Source organism: Vigna umbellata, chromosome 3, assembly GCF_029865625.1.
Source record: "Vigna umbellata cultivar VRB3 chromosome 3, Vumbellata_1.0, whole genome shotgun sequence".
NCBI classification, from domain to species: Eukaryota; Viridiplantae; Streptophyta; class Magnoliopsida; order Fabales; family Fabaceae; genus Vigna; species Vigna umbellata.
In genome coordinates, this window is record NC_142167.1 from 17,266,873 (window position 1) to 17,287,902 (window position 21,030).

Below are 21,030 nucleotides of genomic sequence, written 5' to 3' on the forward strand. Positions count from 1 at the left end.
AAATAAAGATGAAATTATATATAAAGACTAAAAATATATTTAATTTTAATATTATTAATATTTTATAAAAAATAAAATAATTATTACAAGAGTGAACTAATCATGTGTTGAATGGATAATGACCTAATCATGTGCTGAATGGATAATTTGAAATATAAAAAAGATGAGATTTTGAAAAAAAGTAGGGGCATTTGAAGGAAGGCACTTACCAGAGTGGTACGGTGTGTGAAGTAAACGACAGCGTTTCGGGGCTTGTGGGTTTGAGGGGAGAACCTTTATACGCGAGGCGAGTGAGCCACGTGGTGGGATCCAGATCTAGAAGATCGTATTAGATTCGGAGGGGTGCACATAACCTCGCGGCTTTTGATTTTGTCCACGTCACGCAATCAACTCGTCAACAACGCGCCACGTCACGCGGGCCCAGCGTCCTACGTGGAGTTCCGAGCCATTCACGCCTTCATTTTGTACACGTCAGCGTGCTCAGAATAATATCTTCTCCCCACTCTCTCTTAACCTTTTGGCTTCGCTATTTCTCTGCCAGTCAAGTGGTTTCCATAGAAAATCGTTTTTCGCCGAATTCGAAACGGAAAGAAAAGAAAAGCTTTGGGAGAAATGTTAGAACCTTGTTTCCTGAGTTGCCGAGTTTCTTTCTTTGATTGTGACTTATTTATTTAATTTTTTGCTGTTGTGATTTTTGTTTTGCTCTAATTTCGAAACGAGATTGGTGCTCTGACTGTTACGATTTTTGATTTTTTTGGTGTTGGATTGTTTTTTCCAAGTTGCTGCATCGAGCTTGCAAATGGAGGTCTGGTTCTTGTCAGTGAAGCTCTGAAGGTTGGTTTCGTGGTCCTGTGAATTTGGTGTTTTTAATTTTTGCGCCTCTTTTACTTTTTTGGGTTTACTTAACATAAAATAAGCGCTTGAAAACGCGGTTTTAGATTGTGCTTTATGGATTTTTTTTTCTTCTGTGTTTTGTTTGGTTTGGATAAGTAAAAGCTTCATTGCTATATTTGTAAGAGACATTAACCTTTTTAAGTTTGAATTTGGTTTCCTTCCCTAATTTATGAGGTCCGAGCTAATATATTCGTGTAAAAGAATCTACGGTGCGTTTCAGTGTAATTATAATTTTGGCATCAAATTTATAGTAAATAAAAAGAGTGCATCTATCCGGTGATATGCAAATTGGATGGAAGTCACTTTTAAAAAAAGAAAGTAAACAAAGAGGATATTTAGGTTGTAGTTTTGGACTTTGTTTGTTTTATGTTGTCGTATTAAATAAGCCACTAACTATTCGAGTTTCTGAAGTCTGCTGGAATCTCCATGTAAAATAATCTGTGAACTGTCTCTATTTATGTAAGGAATAGGGCTGTTAAGTAAGTTTACTTATTATATTAATTTAACAGGATATCGGTATGAATGGGAAGTTTACCTTGTGCTGAGACAAAAGCTTTAAGAGTTCTTTGATGCAGGAACAGGTTGTCGTTCCTTTTCATGAAATTTGATATGAATTTTTGTTTTTGAGCTTTTGATTTCTGTCTGGGGGCTGGAGTTTGGAGGTATGGATCTATATTTTTCTATCTTAACTTTTTGAATCACAACTTTGCTTTTATTACGAAGTGTAGGTTTTTGTCATGTAAAGTCTGTTAACAATTACCGTATGCAAATTCTGATTTACTCCCATGATATTTGTGTGGGTATAAATTTGTTTTGGCCTGTGGAGTATGCTCAGGTATAGGGTATTTTTTTTGTTTCTTTCAGAGTTATTATAAAAGTATCATAAAAGTACTGACTTGACTGATGGATAGGGTTGTTATTTGCAGAAATTGATAGTTGAAGTGCTTGAGATGTGGGGAATCCATGACTCACCTGACGAGGGTGTTGCATTTGTGTGTTAATTCCTCACAATGTTTTTTCAGTGTGGTTGATATAGGCTGGTCCAATGAACAATAATGTTGGGAAAGGGAAAAGAGGTTTGGCAGAACGTAATCATATGATTTTTGACAAAAAGAGCCTCAATTTTGGAGTAGCCAATGGAGGGGTAAGTTCTGGATCATCAACAGAAGATGACCCAAGATTTAATAAGCTGAGTCAAGATGGAAACAATGGATTGAAGGGTCTGATTCAAATCAATGGGAGCTTGCAGGTTTCACAGCAACCACCTCAAGGGCCAGTCATTTGCTGGGAGAGATTTCTCCCTGTGAGATCAATAAAAGTTTTGCTGGTGGAAGATGATGATTCAACACGCCACGTTGTGCGTGCTCTTTTATGCAATTGTAGTTACGAAGGTATTTATGCTATCTTTGTGGTCAGTTATGCCTTAGTAACAAGATTATAACCTAAGATTCAAATATTTTTTGCTAAGCTAATATTTTGTTATAATATGGACTGAATTGTAAGATTCACTAGCAAGAAAAACTAACCTTTTAAGCACCATATAGATGATATATAGTGTTCAATATGATACTTTTAAAGTAAAAACAGATAAAACAACTTAACCATAGGTTTTACTAAATGAAAGTATAGTTAAATTTGTGTTTGTGAATTCTCTATTTTGGAAGAATGGAAACAAATCAATGAAATCCAAATAGAGTCCACGCATTGCATGAGTGAGTGAAAAATAAAGTAACTCAGTAATCAAATAAAATAAGTTCACGTTTGCTTCTTCGAGATTCCTTTTCGTTTAACAATTTTAGCATATACGAAGTTTCGGTTTATTTCTTGAGAATTAGTGAAAAAGAAGTTGGTAAAGGAATTTTTTTTTTAATCATGTGATTTGGATCAATGATATGAAATTGAACCAATTTATTCATGTATTGTAAGATTTAAAGTCATTCTAGATTCATCTTATGCTATGAATTGATAGCTTGTTGAATCATATTGTACATTTCAAATCATGAATTGTAAGATTTTTGTATTTATGATTGTATCTTGAATGCATTTGTATCAACGTGTATAAACACACATATACATACATACGTACACATACAAAGTATGGTTTTTGATATATCCAAAGTCATTAAGTTTAAACTTTCTTATAGGTTTTATGTTTTATGCATTTATTATACAGTCTTGCTTTATTCTTACCGTTGAATGATTCTTGGCCACTTATCCACTCAAGGGGTCCCAACATTGGTATACAACCTTTCAGTTAATGTATTTTAATATGTTCTGTGGTTATTTTGAGATATATATTCTTGCATATTTTATCGTGATAGATAGCTTATATACGAAGGGAATGATCCTGTGTTGAGGTTAAATGTTAAGCTGAAAGGTGAGGATGATGCTTCCTAGTTTCCAGCGCTGATGATAATTACAATCTTTTTGCGTTCAAAACTGTTAATAGTCAGATTTTGGGCCTGGGGTGACTTTAATGTGTCGTTATATTTATTTTATTTTAATATGAACCAAATTGTTTCTCTAGATGTAGGAGCTCAAACAACAAACACCAAAATCATAAAATCCATGTTCTTCATCTATTACAGTTACTGCTGTTTCCAATGGTCTTCAAGCCTGGAAAGTCCTAGAAAATCCAGAAAATTGCATCGGTCTGGTCTTAACAGAGGTAGCTATGCCAATTTTGTCTGGAATAGGTCTTTTGTGCAAGATCATGAACCACAAAACACTGAAGAATATCCCTGTGATTAGTAAGTGGTGTACCAAAGTTATACTTTGTCACAAATTTAATAATATATTTTCAATGATTATTGCTCATGTGTTGTTTCTTTAATTGCACGTGTTCAAATGCATGCAGTGATGTCGTCTCATGATTCTATGGGTATCGTCTTTAAGTGTTTGTCAAAAGGTGCTGTTGACTTTTTAGTGAAACCTATTCGGAGGAATGAACTTAAAAATCTTTGGCAGCATGTCTGGAGAAGATGCCACAGTGTGAGTTGATTTACATTTGTCTCAGGCATTACTGTAACTAATTTCAACGTTGTTTTATCATAGATAATTACTTCATTCTTCCACTTGAATATTAAATGATCTTTTATATTCCTGTGTTTTGAATATAAGCTGTTGTAAATAGAGGATTATTGGGATAAAAATATCCTCAATATCTTCATAGTAATTAGGAGAAAAATATCTTTAGAATCTTCCTATTCATTTCAGCATATTTTTATTTCTTTACTTTTGAATGTTTGATTGTTGTAAATAAAGGTGGTGAAAATGTAATTTGTGTGATTGTTATCAATAAAATCATTCTATTTCCTTGCATAGTTTAAGTTGGTAACAAAGCTCCTGATGTTGGGAGCTCTATTTCTGCTGCCACGTAAACAGCTGTTGCTGTCCTTGCCCTTTGAGGTGGGGGTGGTCAAGAAAGGTGTACCCACACTGGTGACAGCTAGGTCAACAATCGCTTCACTGACCATTGTCATGCACCACCACCAATATCAGCACATGTAGCTCACTCCCTCTCAAGTTGGTAAATGAATATCATTCATTTTCAACTTGCCTATAAGATCATGAAATGTATCCTGAGGGATCCCTTTTGTAAAAATATCTACTATTTGAAGTTCCGTAGAAACATGAATTGTAATCATAAAGCCTCTGTTTAGATTATCTTGGATGAAATGAAATATCTGTCAAACTTAATGTGTTTGGTCCTGTCATGTAATGGATTATGGGCAATACTCATGACAAACTTATTGTCAAAGTATAATTGCATGGGGTTGTCCACCTTGACTTTAAGGTCATCCAAAATGATTTTTATCGAGAGTCTGTCACACATTCCTCTAGCAAGAGCTTGGAGTTAACCTTCTGCACTAGAACGTGATACTCTATCTTACTTTTTGTTCTTCCACGTTACCAAACTATCTCCAAGAAACATACAATACCCAAAAGTAGATTTTCTTTTAGTAATAGAACCTGCATAGTCAGCATCAATATATATTTTCATAGTCAATGTGTTTTCCCTTTTGAACAATAGCCCTTTTCTTGGACTTGACTTCAAGTACTGGAGAATTTTGACAATTGCTTGCATGTGTCTCTCTCTTGGATCATGCATAAATTGGCTCATTACACTGACGGCATAAGCAATGTCTGGTCTTGTGTGTGATAGATAAATCAATTTTCATACCAATCTCTGATATTGGGCCTTCTTTACAGGAACACTTTCTTCACTTCCAATTTTGTGCTTTTGTTCTATAGGAATTGTTGAGGTTCTACATCCCATCTTTTTTGTTTCTTTGAGGAGATCAAGTGCATACTTCCTTTGGGAGATGAAAATTCCGTTCTTGGAGTAAGCAACCTCTGTTCCAAGAAAAGATTTGAGTTTTGCTAAGTCTTTCATTTCAAATTGGGCTGCCAATTCTTTTGCTTCATCATCTCTTGCAATAATCATATCATCCACACAAACAAGCAATAGAGTGAGTTTACCTGTAGAAGAATGTTTTATGAATAGAGTATGATCTCCTTGGCTTTATCCGTATCCCAAGGAAACCATTGCTTTTGTAAATCTTCCAAACCATGCTTTAGGAGATTGCATAAGATCATACAATGCTTTCTTTAGGAGACATTCCGCGTTTCTTTCATTTTTCACTTCAAAACTTGGGGAAATATCCATGTACACTTCCTCTTCTAGATTTCCATGAAAAAAGGCATTCTTCACATCCAACTGGTGTAAGTCCCAACCAAAATGAGCAGCCAAAGTGAGAACAACTCAAACTTTATTCATCTTTGCCACTAGGGCAAACATCTCCTCATAGTCAATCCCATTAGTTTGGGTATAGCCTTTTGCCACTAAGACTGCATTCAGGACTCATCAAGGGCATTATGAATTTCTTGTTATGTCTTTTGGGCTAACAAATGCCCCAGATAGTTTTCAAGATATGATGAATTCTGTCTTAAGGCCTTTTTGGAGGAGTTGTGTATTGGTATTCTTTGATGAGATACTTGTTTACAGTAAGACATGGGAGGAGCACACACAACATCTCACGCAGGTCTTGGGAGTGTTAGCCAAACAGAAACTCTTTGCCAATGGAAAAAAAGTGTGAATTTGGCAGAAGGCAAGTTAGATATTTGGGACATAAAATATCTGAAGCAGGGGTGGAGATGGATGAAGAAAAAATTGCAGCTATAGTGGATTAGCCTGAGCCAGAAACATCAAAGAGTTGCGTGGTTTCCTGGGCTCACGGTTTACTATCGGAGGTTCATTAGAGATTATGGGAGGATGGCTAGGCCTCTTACTGATCTACTTAAAAAGGGGATGTTCCAGTGGTCTATCACAGGAGTTGAAGCTATGCAGAAGCTCAAAGAAGCTGTCACTATAGCCCCAGTGCTGGCAATACCAAATTTCTCCCAAACTTTCTACGTTGAATGTGACGCGTCTGGAACTGAAGTGGGGGCGGTTCTATCACAAAACAAGAGGCCAATAGCTTACTTTAGTCTTCCCTTACTAAGTCAGTATATGAGAAAGAATTGATGGCTCTTGTGTTAGCCATCCAACACTGACGGCCATACCTATGGGCCAGAGATTTGTTGTGTATACGGATCAAAGAAGCTTGAGATATTTGCTGGAGCAACGCATTACTACCCAAAACCAGTAAAATTGGCTAGCTAAACTACTTGGGTACGAGTTTGATATAACTTACCGGACGGGGGCATCTAATTGAGTGGCTGATGGGCTTTCAAGGAAGGGGGAAGAATGGGAGGAAGGAGACAAGGTTCTGTAGATGATCTCTAGGCCATATTGGTTTGAATTCAAGGAGATAGTTGAGGAGGTTGAGAATGATGAGAGTTTGAAGAAGATTGTGGAGGAAGTGAGGGCAGATCCCTGTTCCCACACTGCATATACCATGGAGAATGGAAGATTGCATTATAAGGGGAGGCTGGTTCTCTTTGCTCAGTCTGCTTGGATACCTTGGCTGTTAGCAGAATTCCATATCACAGGAACAGGAGGGCACTCTGGAGTCTATAGGACCTATAGAAGGCTGGCTCAATCTCTACATTGGGTGGAAATGAAGAAAACGATAACAGATTATGTGGCTGCGTATTTGGTCTGCCAGTAGAATAAATATTTGGCATCATCTCCCCAAGGCCTTCTGCAACCATTACCCATTCCTAAGGCGATATGGGAGGAAATTAGTATGGACTTTGTGGTGAAATTGCCTAAGTCTCACGGCTACGACACTATATTGGTGGTGGTGGATAGACTTAGCAAGTATGGGCATTTTATCCCATTAGGCACCCATATACCACAAAGACCGTAGCTGAAATTTTTGTGAAGGAAGTGATTAGACTCCATGGGATACCAATGACTATAGTAAGTGACAAAGACTCCACTTTTCTGAGCGTGTTTTGGAAGGGGATTTTTCGGTTGCAAGGAACACAACTCCGGATGAGCACAACCTTTCACCCAAAAACTGATGGACAAACTAAAGTTTTAAATAGAGTGTTGGGGACATATTTGCGCTGTTTTAGTTCATAACAACCAAAGAGTTGGAGTTCAGTGTTGCTATGGGCAGAATACTGGTACAATACCAGTTACCAGGGGGCCTTTAAGTGCACACTCCCCTTTGAGACAGTCTATGGAAGACCACCTCCAACACTGACTGCAGTTGCTCAGGACTTACAAACCCGAGATGAAGCTTTGAAGCAATTGAGGTTTCATCTGGCCAGAGCCCAATACCAGATGACCTACTATGCTAACAAGAAGAGGGTGGAAGCCAAGATTAAGGAGGGAGATTGGGTCTTCCTTAAAATTAGACCTCATAGACAAATGTCTATGCCTACTAGACTACATCCTAAGCTATTAGCATGGTATTACGGGCCATTCCTAGTGGAAAAACAAGTTGTGCCGGTAGCTTTTCGGTTGCAGCAGAAACAACGAGAATACACTGAATATTCCATGTTTCCCAGCTGAAAATAGCCATAGGCGCACATTCTGTTGGAAGAGCATTACCTGTGGAATTGCAGGATGACAAACCCCTATATAGAGTAGTGAAAGTGCTACAGAGGCGAAACAAGCAACAACAAGGGGAGGAGATACCCCAAGTTCTGATACAATGGCAGGAAGGCGGATTGGAGGGTGCTACTTGTGAAGAGGAGCAATATATCAACCAATAGTTCCTGATTTCAACCTTGAGGACAAGGTTGATGTTGGGGAGGAGGGTAATGTTAGGAGATTAAAAGTATATGAGAGAAGAAATAAAAGAGGAGGGAACTAAAGGCGGGAAAAGTGGTTAGTTATTTAGTAGAGAGAGAGAGTATAAATAAAATTTAGTTTGCTGAGGTGAGGGGATTATTCATTTTTACTTTTGGGTATAGGCTGGATCTCTGTTCCAGTGGAGGGAGTCATGCTTCCTTGAGGGGGTGAATACTTGTATTTTCCATTAAGTCATGATCAATAATACATATACTTATACATTCAATTATGTTGTGTGTGTGTTTTGCTGAGAAGAGAGGGATCAACCAGGTTTCTTGAATAAAGAAACCTAACATATTCCCAGAGCCGCATATAGGTATACCCTGATTATTCGCAATTGTAATAAGTTGTTCTCTATTTCTTTTACTATGAGTTGAAGGACATACAAAGGTGTCATATGATCAGTTGCTCTTGAATCAAGAATCAAAATACCTTGACACACATGACCAATAGTATTGAGACAAATCTTACTCATTGATTCAACAATTGCTTTCAAATGCTCGACTTCCTCCTTATAAGCTTTCATATCAAGATCTGGTGATGGTGAAGTACTAGATTGATTGGTCCCTTGGAACGCAGTCAGGTGTCTCCGGTGACCCTACCCGAGACAATGATGACATGTGGGCTACACCGGGAAAAAGAGAAGAACTTAAAACTCATATCTACTAAAATATAGGCCAAATGGGACGTCATCAACCCGTTGAACGAACTCAGAGGCGGCGGCGAAACTTTTTGTGACGTCTGTGTTAAAATGGAATACAGGAATATGTATTACTTGAGGTCTTAAACACCTCTACACTTACATAGAAAACAAAGTAACTAACCACACTCCTTTCCAACTCACTCTTAGTTGGAACACACTTGAACATAACTCATACACAATAACCAATAATTCTAACACTCCCCCTCAGGCTGGAGCATACAAATTGTATGAACCAAGCTTGGAATAATTGAACTCGGTTTTGAACTGGATGATTTGTCTTCAAGAGTGTGAGGCAAACAGAGATGGGTTATCAAATGTCAATGAACTAACAACAGCTTGTGAAACTTCAACTTCAAAAGTGGATGAAGGAGAGCAGCGGTGGACAATGACAAACTGCAATGACTGAATCCCCATCAATGATGGATGAGTGACGGGATCTGCAGTGGCCGAAAGCTATAAAACTGCAGGGACTACACTGAATCCCCATCAATGATGGATGGGTGATGGGATCAACAGTAGTAAAAGCTACAAAATTGCAGGGACTACACCCATGCTAAACTGCCTTACTTGGTTTGCAGGATGGGGGATGGGATCAACAGTAGTAGCTGAAAGTTAAAAAACTGCAGGGGCGGCGCGGTTTGATGCCGATGCCGAGAAGGCGGCGCATGATGAACACGCATCCGAGATCTACCGGAGAGAGGAGGCGCGTGATGGTGCATGCGGACGAGACAGATACGGCGACCACCAGGGTTAGGTCGCGCTTGAAGAGATGGTCCAGATCCACAGGACACCGGTCGGAACTGTGACGGTGGCCGACGAGAAGGCGGCGCGTGACAAATACGTACCCGAGACTAGCTGAAGACAGGCGGTGCGTGAAGAGGAGTCTGGTCTTGACTCCGACTAGGTTGGCCGTCGCTCGAGGAGACGGCGGAGAGGGGCGATCGGTTGGGTTGCGGCTCGCGACGGCTGACTGTTACGGAGGGAGTGTCTTTCTAGGGTTCCCAGGAGACTTTAGGTCTGTTTGATTCTGGGTGCTGAGATTTAAGAAGAAGAGAAAATGGATCTTATGAAATTTTTAGGGGCTGCCGGCCGCCAATAGACAGCAAAGACCACCAGAAGAGATCAGAGAACCTGCTCTCATACCAACTTGAGATGAAAATATGTTCTTTAGGGCTTCCATCTTGCTCAAGGTGGTCATAATGTCCTTGACCGAGAAACCACAGTTCTACGGCAGCGACCAAGAAAGGTAATTCTTTCCGTTTAGCTTTTTGGAAGTAATTGAGGGACTTCCAAAGAAAGAAAGAACACTTCCAGACGCCATTGTTGATAAAAATAGGAGAGGAACCAGAAAGGAGCCAGAAAACCGAGAGGAACTAGAAAACCCTAGGGGTTTCTTAGGGTTTTCTTCAAGGGGAGCTTCTGGACCTCATTGAAGCAGGTTTTGAGGGGCAGCTACCATGTTAAAATGGAATACAGGAATATGTATTACTTGAGGTCTTAAACACCTCTACACTTACATTTATAGAAAACAAAGTAACTAACCACACTCCTTTCCAACTCACTCTTAGTTGGATTACACTTGAACACAACTCATACACGCATAACTCATACACAATAACCAATAATTCTAACAGTCTGGAACTAGGCAAGTGGGCTATACATGCGAACGGCGGCGGTGCGTGGCGGCGTCTTTCCTAGAGCGATTTTCGGTGTTATGTTTGCCAGAGTTGGGCACACTTGTCTACCTTATCAACGACCAGGTATCGGTGGCAGTGACTAACGGAGCTCCCAAGATCGGGAGCTCTGATACCAACTTGAAAAGGAGAAGGATTTTTTATTATTATTATTCATACCTATTACAATCTAATCTTCCAAAAATAAGGAAAAAATATACTGAAAAATAAACTAGAAGATTTTACCTATATTTTCTCTAATTAGGAAGATTTTCCTCTAATTACAGCAGTTATGAACAATAAGTATGAGGTAATTCAAAGTTTTTAAAAACTTTTCCATCTTGTCCAAAATCAATTTGAAAAAACATCAAAATAATTATGTCTAATAATGGTAAAGAATATATGAACATGAATTCTCAATTTTTAATGATATTGTTCATGAACTAATGTGTTAATACTCCCCAAGAATGTATGTCATAGAAATGAAGAATTGTCTTCAAGAAGTAGGTAAAGCCCTTCTATTCCAAATGGTTTTTATCAAAACCAATTGCTGCGAAATTGTGTACTATCACATACCTCATAGGTAGGTTATCCACTCTTGTCTTAAAAGACTTAGTGAAATTGAGTCTCTATTGTTTTTTGTTTTCTCTTCTCCCTTACTGTAAAGTCTACCTTGCAAGGTCCTTCAATGTATTGTGTTGTGCTGTGTTTTTTTTTTATTTTTTTTGTAAAACTCATGCTAGGCATCACTATGCTACTTGACATCTCTGCTATGATGACACCCCAAGGTACTTCTATCATTTGTCATCACATGAAAATATTGTTAAAAAAAATAAATAAATAAACAAAGCTCATGTTGGTACCACACCAAAACCCATGAACAAAATACAAGCCAACTATAAAGCTATTCACAACCTAACTGGCCTTATACATAGGAAAAAGAAACCTGTTATGATAAATGCTAGCATTACCGTGTACCATTTAAACACTCGTTAGAAGACAGGCCTAAACTTGCCAATTTATCTGCACAACAATTTCCTTCTCTACCACTACAAAACTTTACACATTTCCTCCAACGAACTTTAATACACTACAGTACCAGCTCTTGATGAGGGAAGGCTTGACGAACCAAAGTTGAATCACATTCCAACCAGTCTTCTAAATCTGACACTTCTAGCATACTCAATGGTGTGAATAGCTCCCATAAACTCAGCAAAAAGTGCATTCTGAAGTCCCAGAAACGCAGAAACTCTCAATATATTCCCCCCTACTTCCCCTGAACATACCTCCACAAGCTGATAAACCGGGACTTCCCCTAGCAACTCCATCCATGTTAACTTTAACCCAAGAAACCTGAGGAAACTGCCATATAATCTATTTGTACTCAGTAGCTTTGCTCGATCTTTTGCTAAATACCAATAACTTTCAAAATCCTCAAATCAGCCACCGTGTTTTGTGTATAGGTAGCTTTGAGTTCTAACCTGATCTTCTCATATGCCAAATCATCCAGCCAATACCAATAACCTCTGAGTTGAAAAAAAGGACCGATTTTATTATTCTCAATCATAGAAAAAATACATTTTCATATCCTCTATTTGTAATAATCTAATTCTCCTAAAAAGGGAAATAGGGAAACTAGGTAAACAAAATAAAATAGAGGATTATATATTTATTTTCTCTAATTAGAAAGATTCTAAAGATATCTTCTCTAATTACAACACACTGCCTATCAAATCAACCTGAGACTGACTTGCCTTTTGAGAAAATCAATAATTAAATCAGTAGAAGCAACCATCAAATTTACAAAAAATTGTTTCACCCACAACCAGAACTTGATGGCCAACATCAAAATAAAAATAGAGATGAGATAGAGACTCCTCTTTCTTGCCACATAAGGAACACAAGGAACATAGAAAGATCCCTCTTCTTTGGGCAGTATCATTCACAGGAAACCTACTATGTAAAAGTTTCTGTTGGAAGTCTCACATCGACTAGAGAGAAGGCCAATTTAGAGTATATAAGTGGTTGTAAACCTCACCTTACAAGCCGGTTTTGTGGGGTTGAGTTAGGCTTAAAGTCCACTTTTTAACATGGTAATAGAGCTAGGTTAGAGCATATCTTAACGATATTTGTTGTTTGTTGGGCATAGTGTTTCATCTGCTATCGGGTCACTATCGGATCACCCATTAATGTCTAGTCTCACGCTTGAGATGTATATACCTCGGCGTGAAGGGGGTGTGTTGGAAGTTCCACATCGAGTAGAGATAAAGTCAATTTAGAGTATATAAGCGGGTGCAAACCTCACTTTATAAGCCGATTTTGTGAGGTTGAATTAGGCTTAAAATTCACTTCTTAAAAGTTTCCATAACACGGGATTTGGCAGGAAGAATAGCACCAAATAAAATCAGCCCCCCGCCCCACCACACCAAAAAGTAATTCCTAGCAGCTTTTTGATTCAGAAATACCTGAGTTGTCCAATTTCCAATTCGGTGTATCCCTTTCCTCAGGGATCTCCAGGGGAAAAAAATTCGCATAAACCAGAAAAAGCAGGAATATCTTGCCATTCAAAACCCATCCAAGCATCCATAACACGAGACATTAACTTAATCCTGTCTTGAAGAGGCACTTTGGCCCATTTAGATATGCATCTATTAACAGTATCTCTCCTACCCAACTCGATCCAAACATTACATTAGAACAACATATATACCTAGGCCACCCTACCCACATTGAATAAAAATTCTCTTTCATTATTGTGCTGTTTTGCTGTCACTGCTATTGCAGCGGCTGCTGTTGCTTCCACTTATGCTGCTGCCATTGTTACAGCTGTTGCCACAAATTGCAGTAATTTGCAAATCCACCCTACCCACATAGAACCAGCAACTCCTACGTTATGTTTTACTGTATTTTAAGTTTTTAACTTGAAATTTGTGGTGTTTTAATTTGATTTTATTGTTATTTGAACTTCTTAGACAAGATATTAATTGTTATTTATATTTTTGGATTTTCTAAAATTATCTATATCTATATATTGTATTTTTTATGTTATCAATATGTATATATTATATTTTATTTCTGTCGACAATGTTTCCGCCATAACCTGTGACGACTTTTGATACATTCTCATAAAGGATTTTTGGTATCCAATATTATTCGATATTAATAACAGTGATCAATATTCATTTCCCAACTTCAATGAAGTTGTTGTAAATAAAGGATTATTAGGATGAACATGTCCTCAATATCTCCATAGTAATTAGGATAAAAACATATTTCCTATTAATGTCAACATTTTTTTTTATTTCTTTATTTTAAAGGGTTTGATGGCTTGAACTAGAGGTGATGAAATAATTTGTGTTTTTTATCGATAAAATAATTCTTTATTTTCTTACATAGTTAAAGTCAAGCAATAATCTCCATTTTATAGCCTAAAAATTCAAGGTTATCAAAATCAATATTTTCCTTCATAATGGAGAGGGAAGTTTGGATAGTAAATCAGAAAATCGTAACATGGATTGTGTTTGAAGTCCTACATCTACTAGAGATAAGGCTAATTTAGAGTATTCATGTGGGTGTAAACCTTACTTTACAAGCTGGTTTTGTAGGGTTAAGATAGGCTTAAAGTCCACTTTTTAATATGGTATCAAAGTCATGGATTAAAGCCTATCCTAGCGAGATTTGTGTTTGTTGGGCATATCATTCCACATGCTATCTGGCCATTCCACCTGCTATCGGCTATCGGGCCCCACTAATGTCTAGTCCCACGCACGAGATGAATATAGCTCAGTGTGACAGGGTGTGTTGAAAGTCTCACATCGACTAGAAATAAGACTAATTTAGAGTATATATGTGGGTGTAAACCTCATCTTACAAGTCGGTTTTGTATGATTGAGTTAAACTTAAAGTCCACTTCTTAACCGATTGTTAGATTCCTCAAAACTTATGAAGTGCACAAAGGGAGAGTGGAGGTCTTTGCTTTTTGGTAAAGGGAGAGAGGTAGTTTTTTTGGGTTACATGAGGTTTTTAAGCAACAGGGCTATCTTTCTTCAGTTGGTTGGGTTTAGAGGGAAAAGTAATTGTGACGCCCTTTGTTCAGCTTGTGAGAGCAATTACGCTCACCTATTGGGAAACTAAAACAGAGGAGTCATCATCAACGGAAGCAGGTATATCAACAATAACTTTACTTGGTACATGAAAAATGGTGGAACAAGTAGAAGCAAAATTAGGGACATCAGGGGACCCCAAGATCTGATCATATGAACATATTGTTTCATGAATTACATTTGTACTACCGTAATTTCATAAAGAAATAACTTCAAATATGAGGAAATCACTAATATTAATTTTTGAGTTTTGGTGTGCGACAAAGGACTACAAGTACAGCCCTATTCATATAATCATATGCTAGAATTTTGGGTACAAGTCAAGCTCAATAAAAATGATGGAAATCTCACATCTAATTATAATATAAGTGAATGCAAATCTTGCTTTACAAACTGGTTTTGTAGGTTTAGGTTAGGTTTAAATCCACTTTATGAGACAAACAATCCTATTTAGGATTAAATCATATTAAATTTGTTAAAAAATGGAAAGAAGAAATAAACACAATAAGCACATGCTGAACATGTTACAACAGAATGACTTTGGAACACATTATGCTGAACATGTTACTTCGATGATTTGAAACCGTACTAGGCAATTACGGTATATAGACTAAACAGCGCAGTTACTTTCTAAAATAAGACTGAAAATATGGTACATATCAATCTTAATTACAGTACACTAGTTAGGGACTGCTTCCACAATATATATTAGCCTGGATGAATAATTACTCGACTAGAATATAGCTATATGACGACCCATCTAGAATATAGCTATATAGCTATATGGCAACTTATACTAAGTCAGTACTGTTCATTATAATACTTAACCACAACCCATCTAGTTTGTACAACATCGTTTACCTTGTTGATCTTATATTTGATAAACTTAAATATTCAATTTTCTAGTTCATTAATGTTCAATACCTCTCCTTAACTGATATAAGGATCGACCAAGAAATTTTGCAAAAGATAGATACTGTTCACCTCCTTTCAATCAAATTGAAGTTTCTTTTCTTTTATGTAGAAACCTATGCCTTAAAGAATCAATAATGAATTAATGTATTTCATATGGTTTTTGTGCATGATATTCTATCCTATGGACCTCATCGTTAATCAACATGAACATTAAATTCATTATTTAAGAACCAATTCTTTCCTCAACTTGAACTAACACGCTTCCTCAGTCTAGCGGCAGTGGGAGTGAAAGTGCGACCAACTTCAGAAAATCTACGAAGTCAAGAAGTAATGATGCTTCTGAAAACAATAGTGACAGCAATGAGGAGAATGACTATGGAAGCAAAGGCTTGAGCATTCGAGATGGAAGTGACAATGGAAGTGGCACTCAGGTATTACACATATCTTATAGTATAGATTAGATTCTCTTAACTGGATAACCCTTATGTAATATTTTCCTGTACGGGGGCAAGATTACCATAATTTTCTGTGTTGATATCATTTTCTGCTCATGAAAATTAGTTTCTAAATTCTTGTGTTGTTACTTTTTTCTGTTTATTTTGAAGCACAACAGATGCGGTTCTGCTTTTAAGAACACATTCATCATTTTTTATGGATAGATCAATGATTTTCTAATGTCTCAGTAATAGTGTGTAGTGTTTCATACTGACTTGCTTCACATGTGCAATTTGATATGGTAATTCTAAGCAGCCAGAAAATAAGGGTTTAGAAATTCTGTAGAAGCCATGTGGGTCTACAAAGCACGGCTAGTACTGCAATAGATAAATAAACAACATAAGAACTGTTGAGTCTGAATTGTCGTTTATGCCTTGTTGGGTTGGAAGGCGAAAGATGGAACATGATGTAGATAATGTAATGTGTTTGTTGGGACAGAAAAAGAGGAGAAATAATTTTTAAAAATGGTGGGACCCATTGGGTTCTCACTATTTCTACTCATCCCTATCCTCATCTGTTCTCTATTTCTCTTAAACCAAACATCTTTAATTTCTATTTCATTTCCCATTTATTTTCACTCTACCAACTTATTTCTATCTAACCTATTTTTCTCCTTTTAAACAGAGCATTAGGGTAATTATTAGTTAACTTGAGTGATCAATAAAGATGAGAAGGTAATGGATGTCTTTAGTTGTTCAATTTAACCTACATAGGGTTCACTTAGCATGTGGCAGTTACTTCTCATAACAGCTACCTAGTGCAATAAGTCAATAGGTGTCATCCATAGTTCTTTTGTCATTCCATTGTCCCATATGCAACCATTGATGTTCTTGTTGTTGTTCGTGGAGTTGACAACAGTATGAAGCATGCTATTTTTTTTTTAATTATTATTGCACCCAATTTTGAATCACATTATAGAAATTAGCTATTAATTTAGGGAGAATCACAATTTTGGAATTTTAGCAGTTATTTTCTGTTCAGGAACAATTTAGTGTAGAATTGTTAAAGTTGTTAGGTGGGTGGTTAATGTATCAATTACCTCCCTTAAAAAATATATTTATAGGGTTATCACTTAAATTCGGAGTTTCACTTGAAAAAACTTGAGCATTAAAGAATCTAGTGAATTATGCAAGAGGTTATTTGTTCTCTCTAGATGTGTTTTCTAGGAATTATAAACCAGAGTTTCTAAGTCACCTTGTGAAAACAAGTACAATACAAGGGAATGGTTAATATTGAAAACTTTTGAACATTTTCATGATGTTAGCATCTGATTGTTTAAAAGGAACTCTCCTTTGGTTAGTTTTTGTTTAACAAAATGTAATATAAGGAGATTGGAATGGAGAAAATATTTAAGCTTGGTGTTTTTATATTGGTTCATGTATAAAACCAAACTATGTCCTAATCTAGATTAAGTTCCACTAGATAGACTATCGTTGCAAAATAAGAAGGTGAATATTCTTTGGGACCTAACCACTCTTGTCTAACATTAAGTGTTATTTAGACAGTAGTCACTCTTGGCTAAGATGGGGTATTGTTTGAAACACTTGAGATTAGAATAGAGAAATACATTTCTAAGAGGGCTTAAAGAACCCTTCTAATACATCTGTATTTATATATATGAAGGTTGATACAGTAGGAAGGCTAAAAGGCAAAAAGCGTTGTCCTAGGCTACTTGGACTAAGAACTAGGGGTGAAGGTTATCTAATGCTCAACCTCTTGTCTTAGACACAGTGATTACTTGAATTTTCAAGCTATTTCAACACTCCCCTGAAGCTGGAGCATACAGATTGTATGTGCAAAGCTTTGAACAAATAAACACAATATGAGGTCCCCTTAAGGACTTGGTGAACACATTTGTGAGTTGGTCGTTTGATCCAACAAACTCAATACATATTTCATTTGTCAAAAACTTTCTCAAACAAAATGACAATCAATTTCTATATGTTTAGTTCTCTCATGAAATACTGGATTTGATGCAATGTGGAGAGCAACTAGATTATCGCAATACATCTTCATAGTCTGGATGTCGCAAAAATTAAGCTCTTGAAGGAACTGCTTCACCCATGTAATTTCACATGTTAGTGACACTATTGCCCTATATTCAGCTTCAGTTGTTGATCGGGCCACTGCATTTTGTTTCTTACTGTTGGAAGTCCCACATCAACTAGAGATAAGGTCAATTTATAATATATAAGTAGGTGTTAACCTCACCTTACAAGCCGATTTTGTGGGGTTGAGTTAGGCTTAAAGTCCACCTCTTAACATGGTATCAGAGCTATGGTTAGAACCTATCCTAGCGATATTTGTTTGTTGGAGATTTGTTCCACCCGCTATCAGGCCGTTATCGCACCATTCATTAATGTTTAGTCTCACACTCGAGATGTATAGACCTCAGCGTGAGGAGGTGTGTTGGAAGTCCCATATCGACTAGAGATAAGGCCAATTTATAATATATAAGTGGGTGCAAACCTCACCTTACAAGCGGTTTTATTGGGTTGAGTTAGGCTTAAAATTCACTTCTTAACACTTACTTTTCCTTGAAATAATGTTTCCTCCAAAGAAAACACAATGTCCAGTAGACCGTTTGTCAATAGGCGAATCTGCCCAATCTGCATCACAATACCCAAATATGTCCTTGGCCAAGAAACTAAATTTCAACAGCAGCAGACCAAGAGAGATAAGTTTTTCCATTTAGCTTTTTGAAAGTAATTGAGGACTTCTGGAAAACGAAATAACACTTCTAGTTGCCATTTCTAATAAAAGAAACAATGAAGGAGCAAGGAAACAGAAAGCCCTAGGGAATTTCTTCAAGGGTAGCTTCGAACTTCATTGAAATGAAGTTTTAAGGTCAAAACAGAGAAAGGAGGGACCGATGACAGCTATAGAGGTGGCGCAGTGATGTTACGTTGAGCAGAAGGCGGCACGTGAGTCAGAAGAAAGAGAGGAGGGACTGGTGACAACTATGAAAGTGGCGCGGTGACGTTACATTGAGCAGAAGGCGGCACGTGAACACTATGCGCCTGGCTGCAACAGACAAAGATAGTGTGCGTGGTGGAGAATTTGCCCTCAGCACCACTTTCAGAGGTAATCCAAATCCGATAGTTGTTGGACGAAACTTGCACAGGTCGATGGCAGCGGACGACGACAGACCCGCATAGAACAGTGATTGACAGTGTTGGACAACTTTAACCGGTAGTGGACAACCATACAAAGGGGCTGGACAGTCGCAGATAGCCGCAAATAGTGCCATATAGATGGAGACAATAATGACAGTGATGACAGATGAGATGAGATAGAAATCAGAGAAATATATTTCTACAGGGTTTAAAGAACCCCTCTCATAGTTCTATATTTATATATATGAAGGTTGATACAATAGGTTGATACTAAAAGGTTGACAAAATACTTGGACAAAGAACTAGGGGCAGAGGTTATCTAACACTCAACCTCTTGCTTTAGGCTTAATGATTATATGGATTTTCAAGCTATTTCAACATAATCGTAGCCACTTTTTGGTAAGATCGAGTATTCTTTGGGAAGCCGTCGCACTTGGTTAAAATTGAGTATTCTTTTAGTATGCAACTACTCCTTGGTTAGACTCATTATTATTTGGAACGCAAGCACTCCTGGCTAAGATTAAGTATTCTTTGAAATGCAGTGACTACTAGCTAAAACTAAGTACTATTTGTGTTAGATGTAATGGGCTTGGCCCATCTCTTTATATTTTTGTATTTATAAATGCATAACCCTATAAAACAAAACCCTAGGAAAACTCAAATATTTTCTTGATATAGAGGTCGCTTACTGGAAGAATAGAATTTTCATCTCCCAAAGAAAATATGTACTTGATCTCCTCAAAGAAACAGGAAAGTTGGGATGTAGAACCTCAACAGTTCCTATAAAACAAAATCACAGAATTGGAAGTGAAGAAAGTGCTCCTATAGAAAAGGCCCATTATCATATTTGTAGGAAAATTGATTTATCTATCACAATATCCTTCTCCTATTTACACTACTTTGAGTTATCATAGATTATGTCTATCTTTTCATACTTGTCTTTCGTTTATCTTTACTCTTGTCAATTTCAAAATTTGTTGGGGATGCCTTAGCCCATCCTAGTTGGTGTTAGAACATGCTTAATGAAATTCTTTCTCTTCAGAATGGTACAACTTGGGAGCTCATCCCATTACTATTCGGAAAATCCATTGTTAGTTGTAGGTTGGTCTTTGCTATCAAAGTTGGTCTTAATGGAACTATTGGTCATCTTAAAGCTCGTTTTGTGGCCAATGGTTACACAAATTTTTGGTTTGGATTATGGTGATACTTTTTCATTAGTGGCAAAGATGACTTATCTTTACTTATTTATAGCCATGACTGCTCTTCAGCAATAGGATGTCAAAATACTTTCTTAGAGATTTGTAGGAAGAAATTTATATGGAACAACCTCCAGGTTTTATTGCTCAGGGAGTCTTTTAGATTGGTATGTCTTCTCCTAGGGCTTGCTTTGGAAAATTTAGTAGTGTTGTTCAACAGTTTTGTATGACTCGCAGTGAGGCAGATCATTTACTCTTGTAGCGTTCAAGTGTTGGGTGTATCTATTTAATAGTATATATTGATGATATTGTTCTTATAGGCACTGATTATGATGACATCTCCAAGATGAAATAACACATTTCTCACCACTTTCAGAACAAAGATCTTGGAAACTTAGATATTTCTTGGGGATTGAGATAGTACACAATGGTATTATTATGTCTCAAAAGAAGTATGTACTGGATATTTGGGAGGAAATTAGGTTGATGAATTCAAAATTTGTTGACACACCCTTGGATCTTAATACCAAACTCCTACCTAATCATAGAGAGCCTTTCCCAAATCTAGAGAACTACAGAAAATTAGTTGGAAAATTGAACTATCTTAGTGATACTCCTCCTAATATTTCCTTTGCAGTCAGTGTGGTAAGTCAATTTCTCAATTCTCCATATGTAGATCATTAGAA

At 37.1% G+C, this 21,030-nt stretch overlaps 1 protein-coding gene across 3 annotated transcripts in view; it reads left to right on the forward strand.

Moving 5' to 3' along the window:
- The first annotated feature begins 511 nt into the window (after nucleotides 1-511).
- The window catches only part of PRR3 (pseudo-response regulator 3), a 29,821-nt gene continuing 9,302 nt past the window's right edge, over nucleotides 512-21,030 (forward strand). Inside the window, exons 1-8 of one of the 3 annotated variants that reach the window (XM_088108770.1) lie at nucleotides 512-614; nucleotides 780-834; nucleotides 1,404-1,475; nucleotides 1,917-2,038; nucleotides 2,144-2,285; nucleotides 3,483-3,644; nucleotides 3,752-3,885; nucleotides 15,807-15,968. In XM_088108770.1, coding sequence (XP_087964896.1) covers nucleotides 1,940-2,038; nucleotides 2,144-2,285; nucleotides 3,483-3,644; nucleotides 3,752-3,885; nucleotides 15,807-15,968 — 699 coding nt within the window. In that variant the 5' untranslated portion in view covers nucleotides 512-614; nucleotides 780-834; nucleotides 1,404-1,475; nucleotides 1,917-1,939. Of the gene's footprint in view, nucleotides 615-779; nucleotides 835-1,403; nucleotides 2,286-3,482; nucleotides 3,645-3,751; nucleotides 3,886-15,806; nucleotides 15,969-21,030 lie in introns of all 3 variants that reach the window. The other 2 variants (XM_088108769.1, XM_047291600.2) reach the window with 2 other exon arrangements.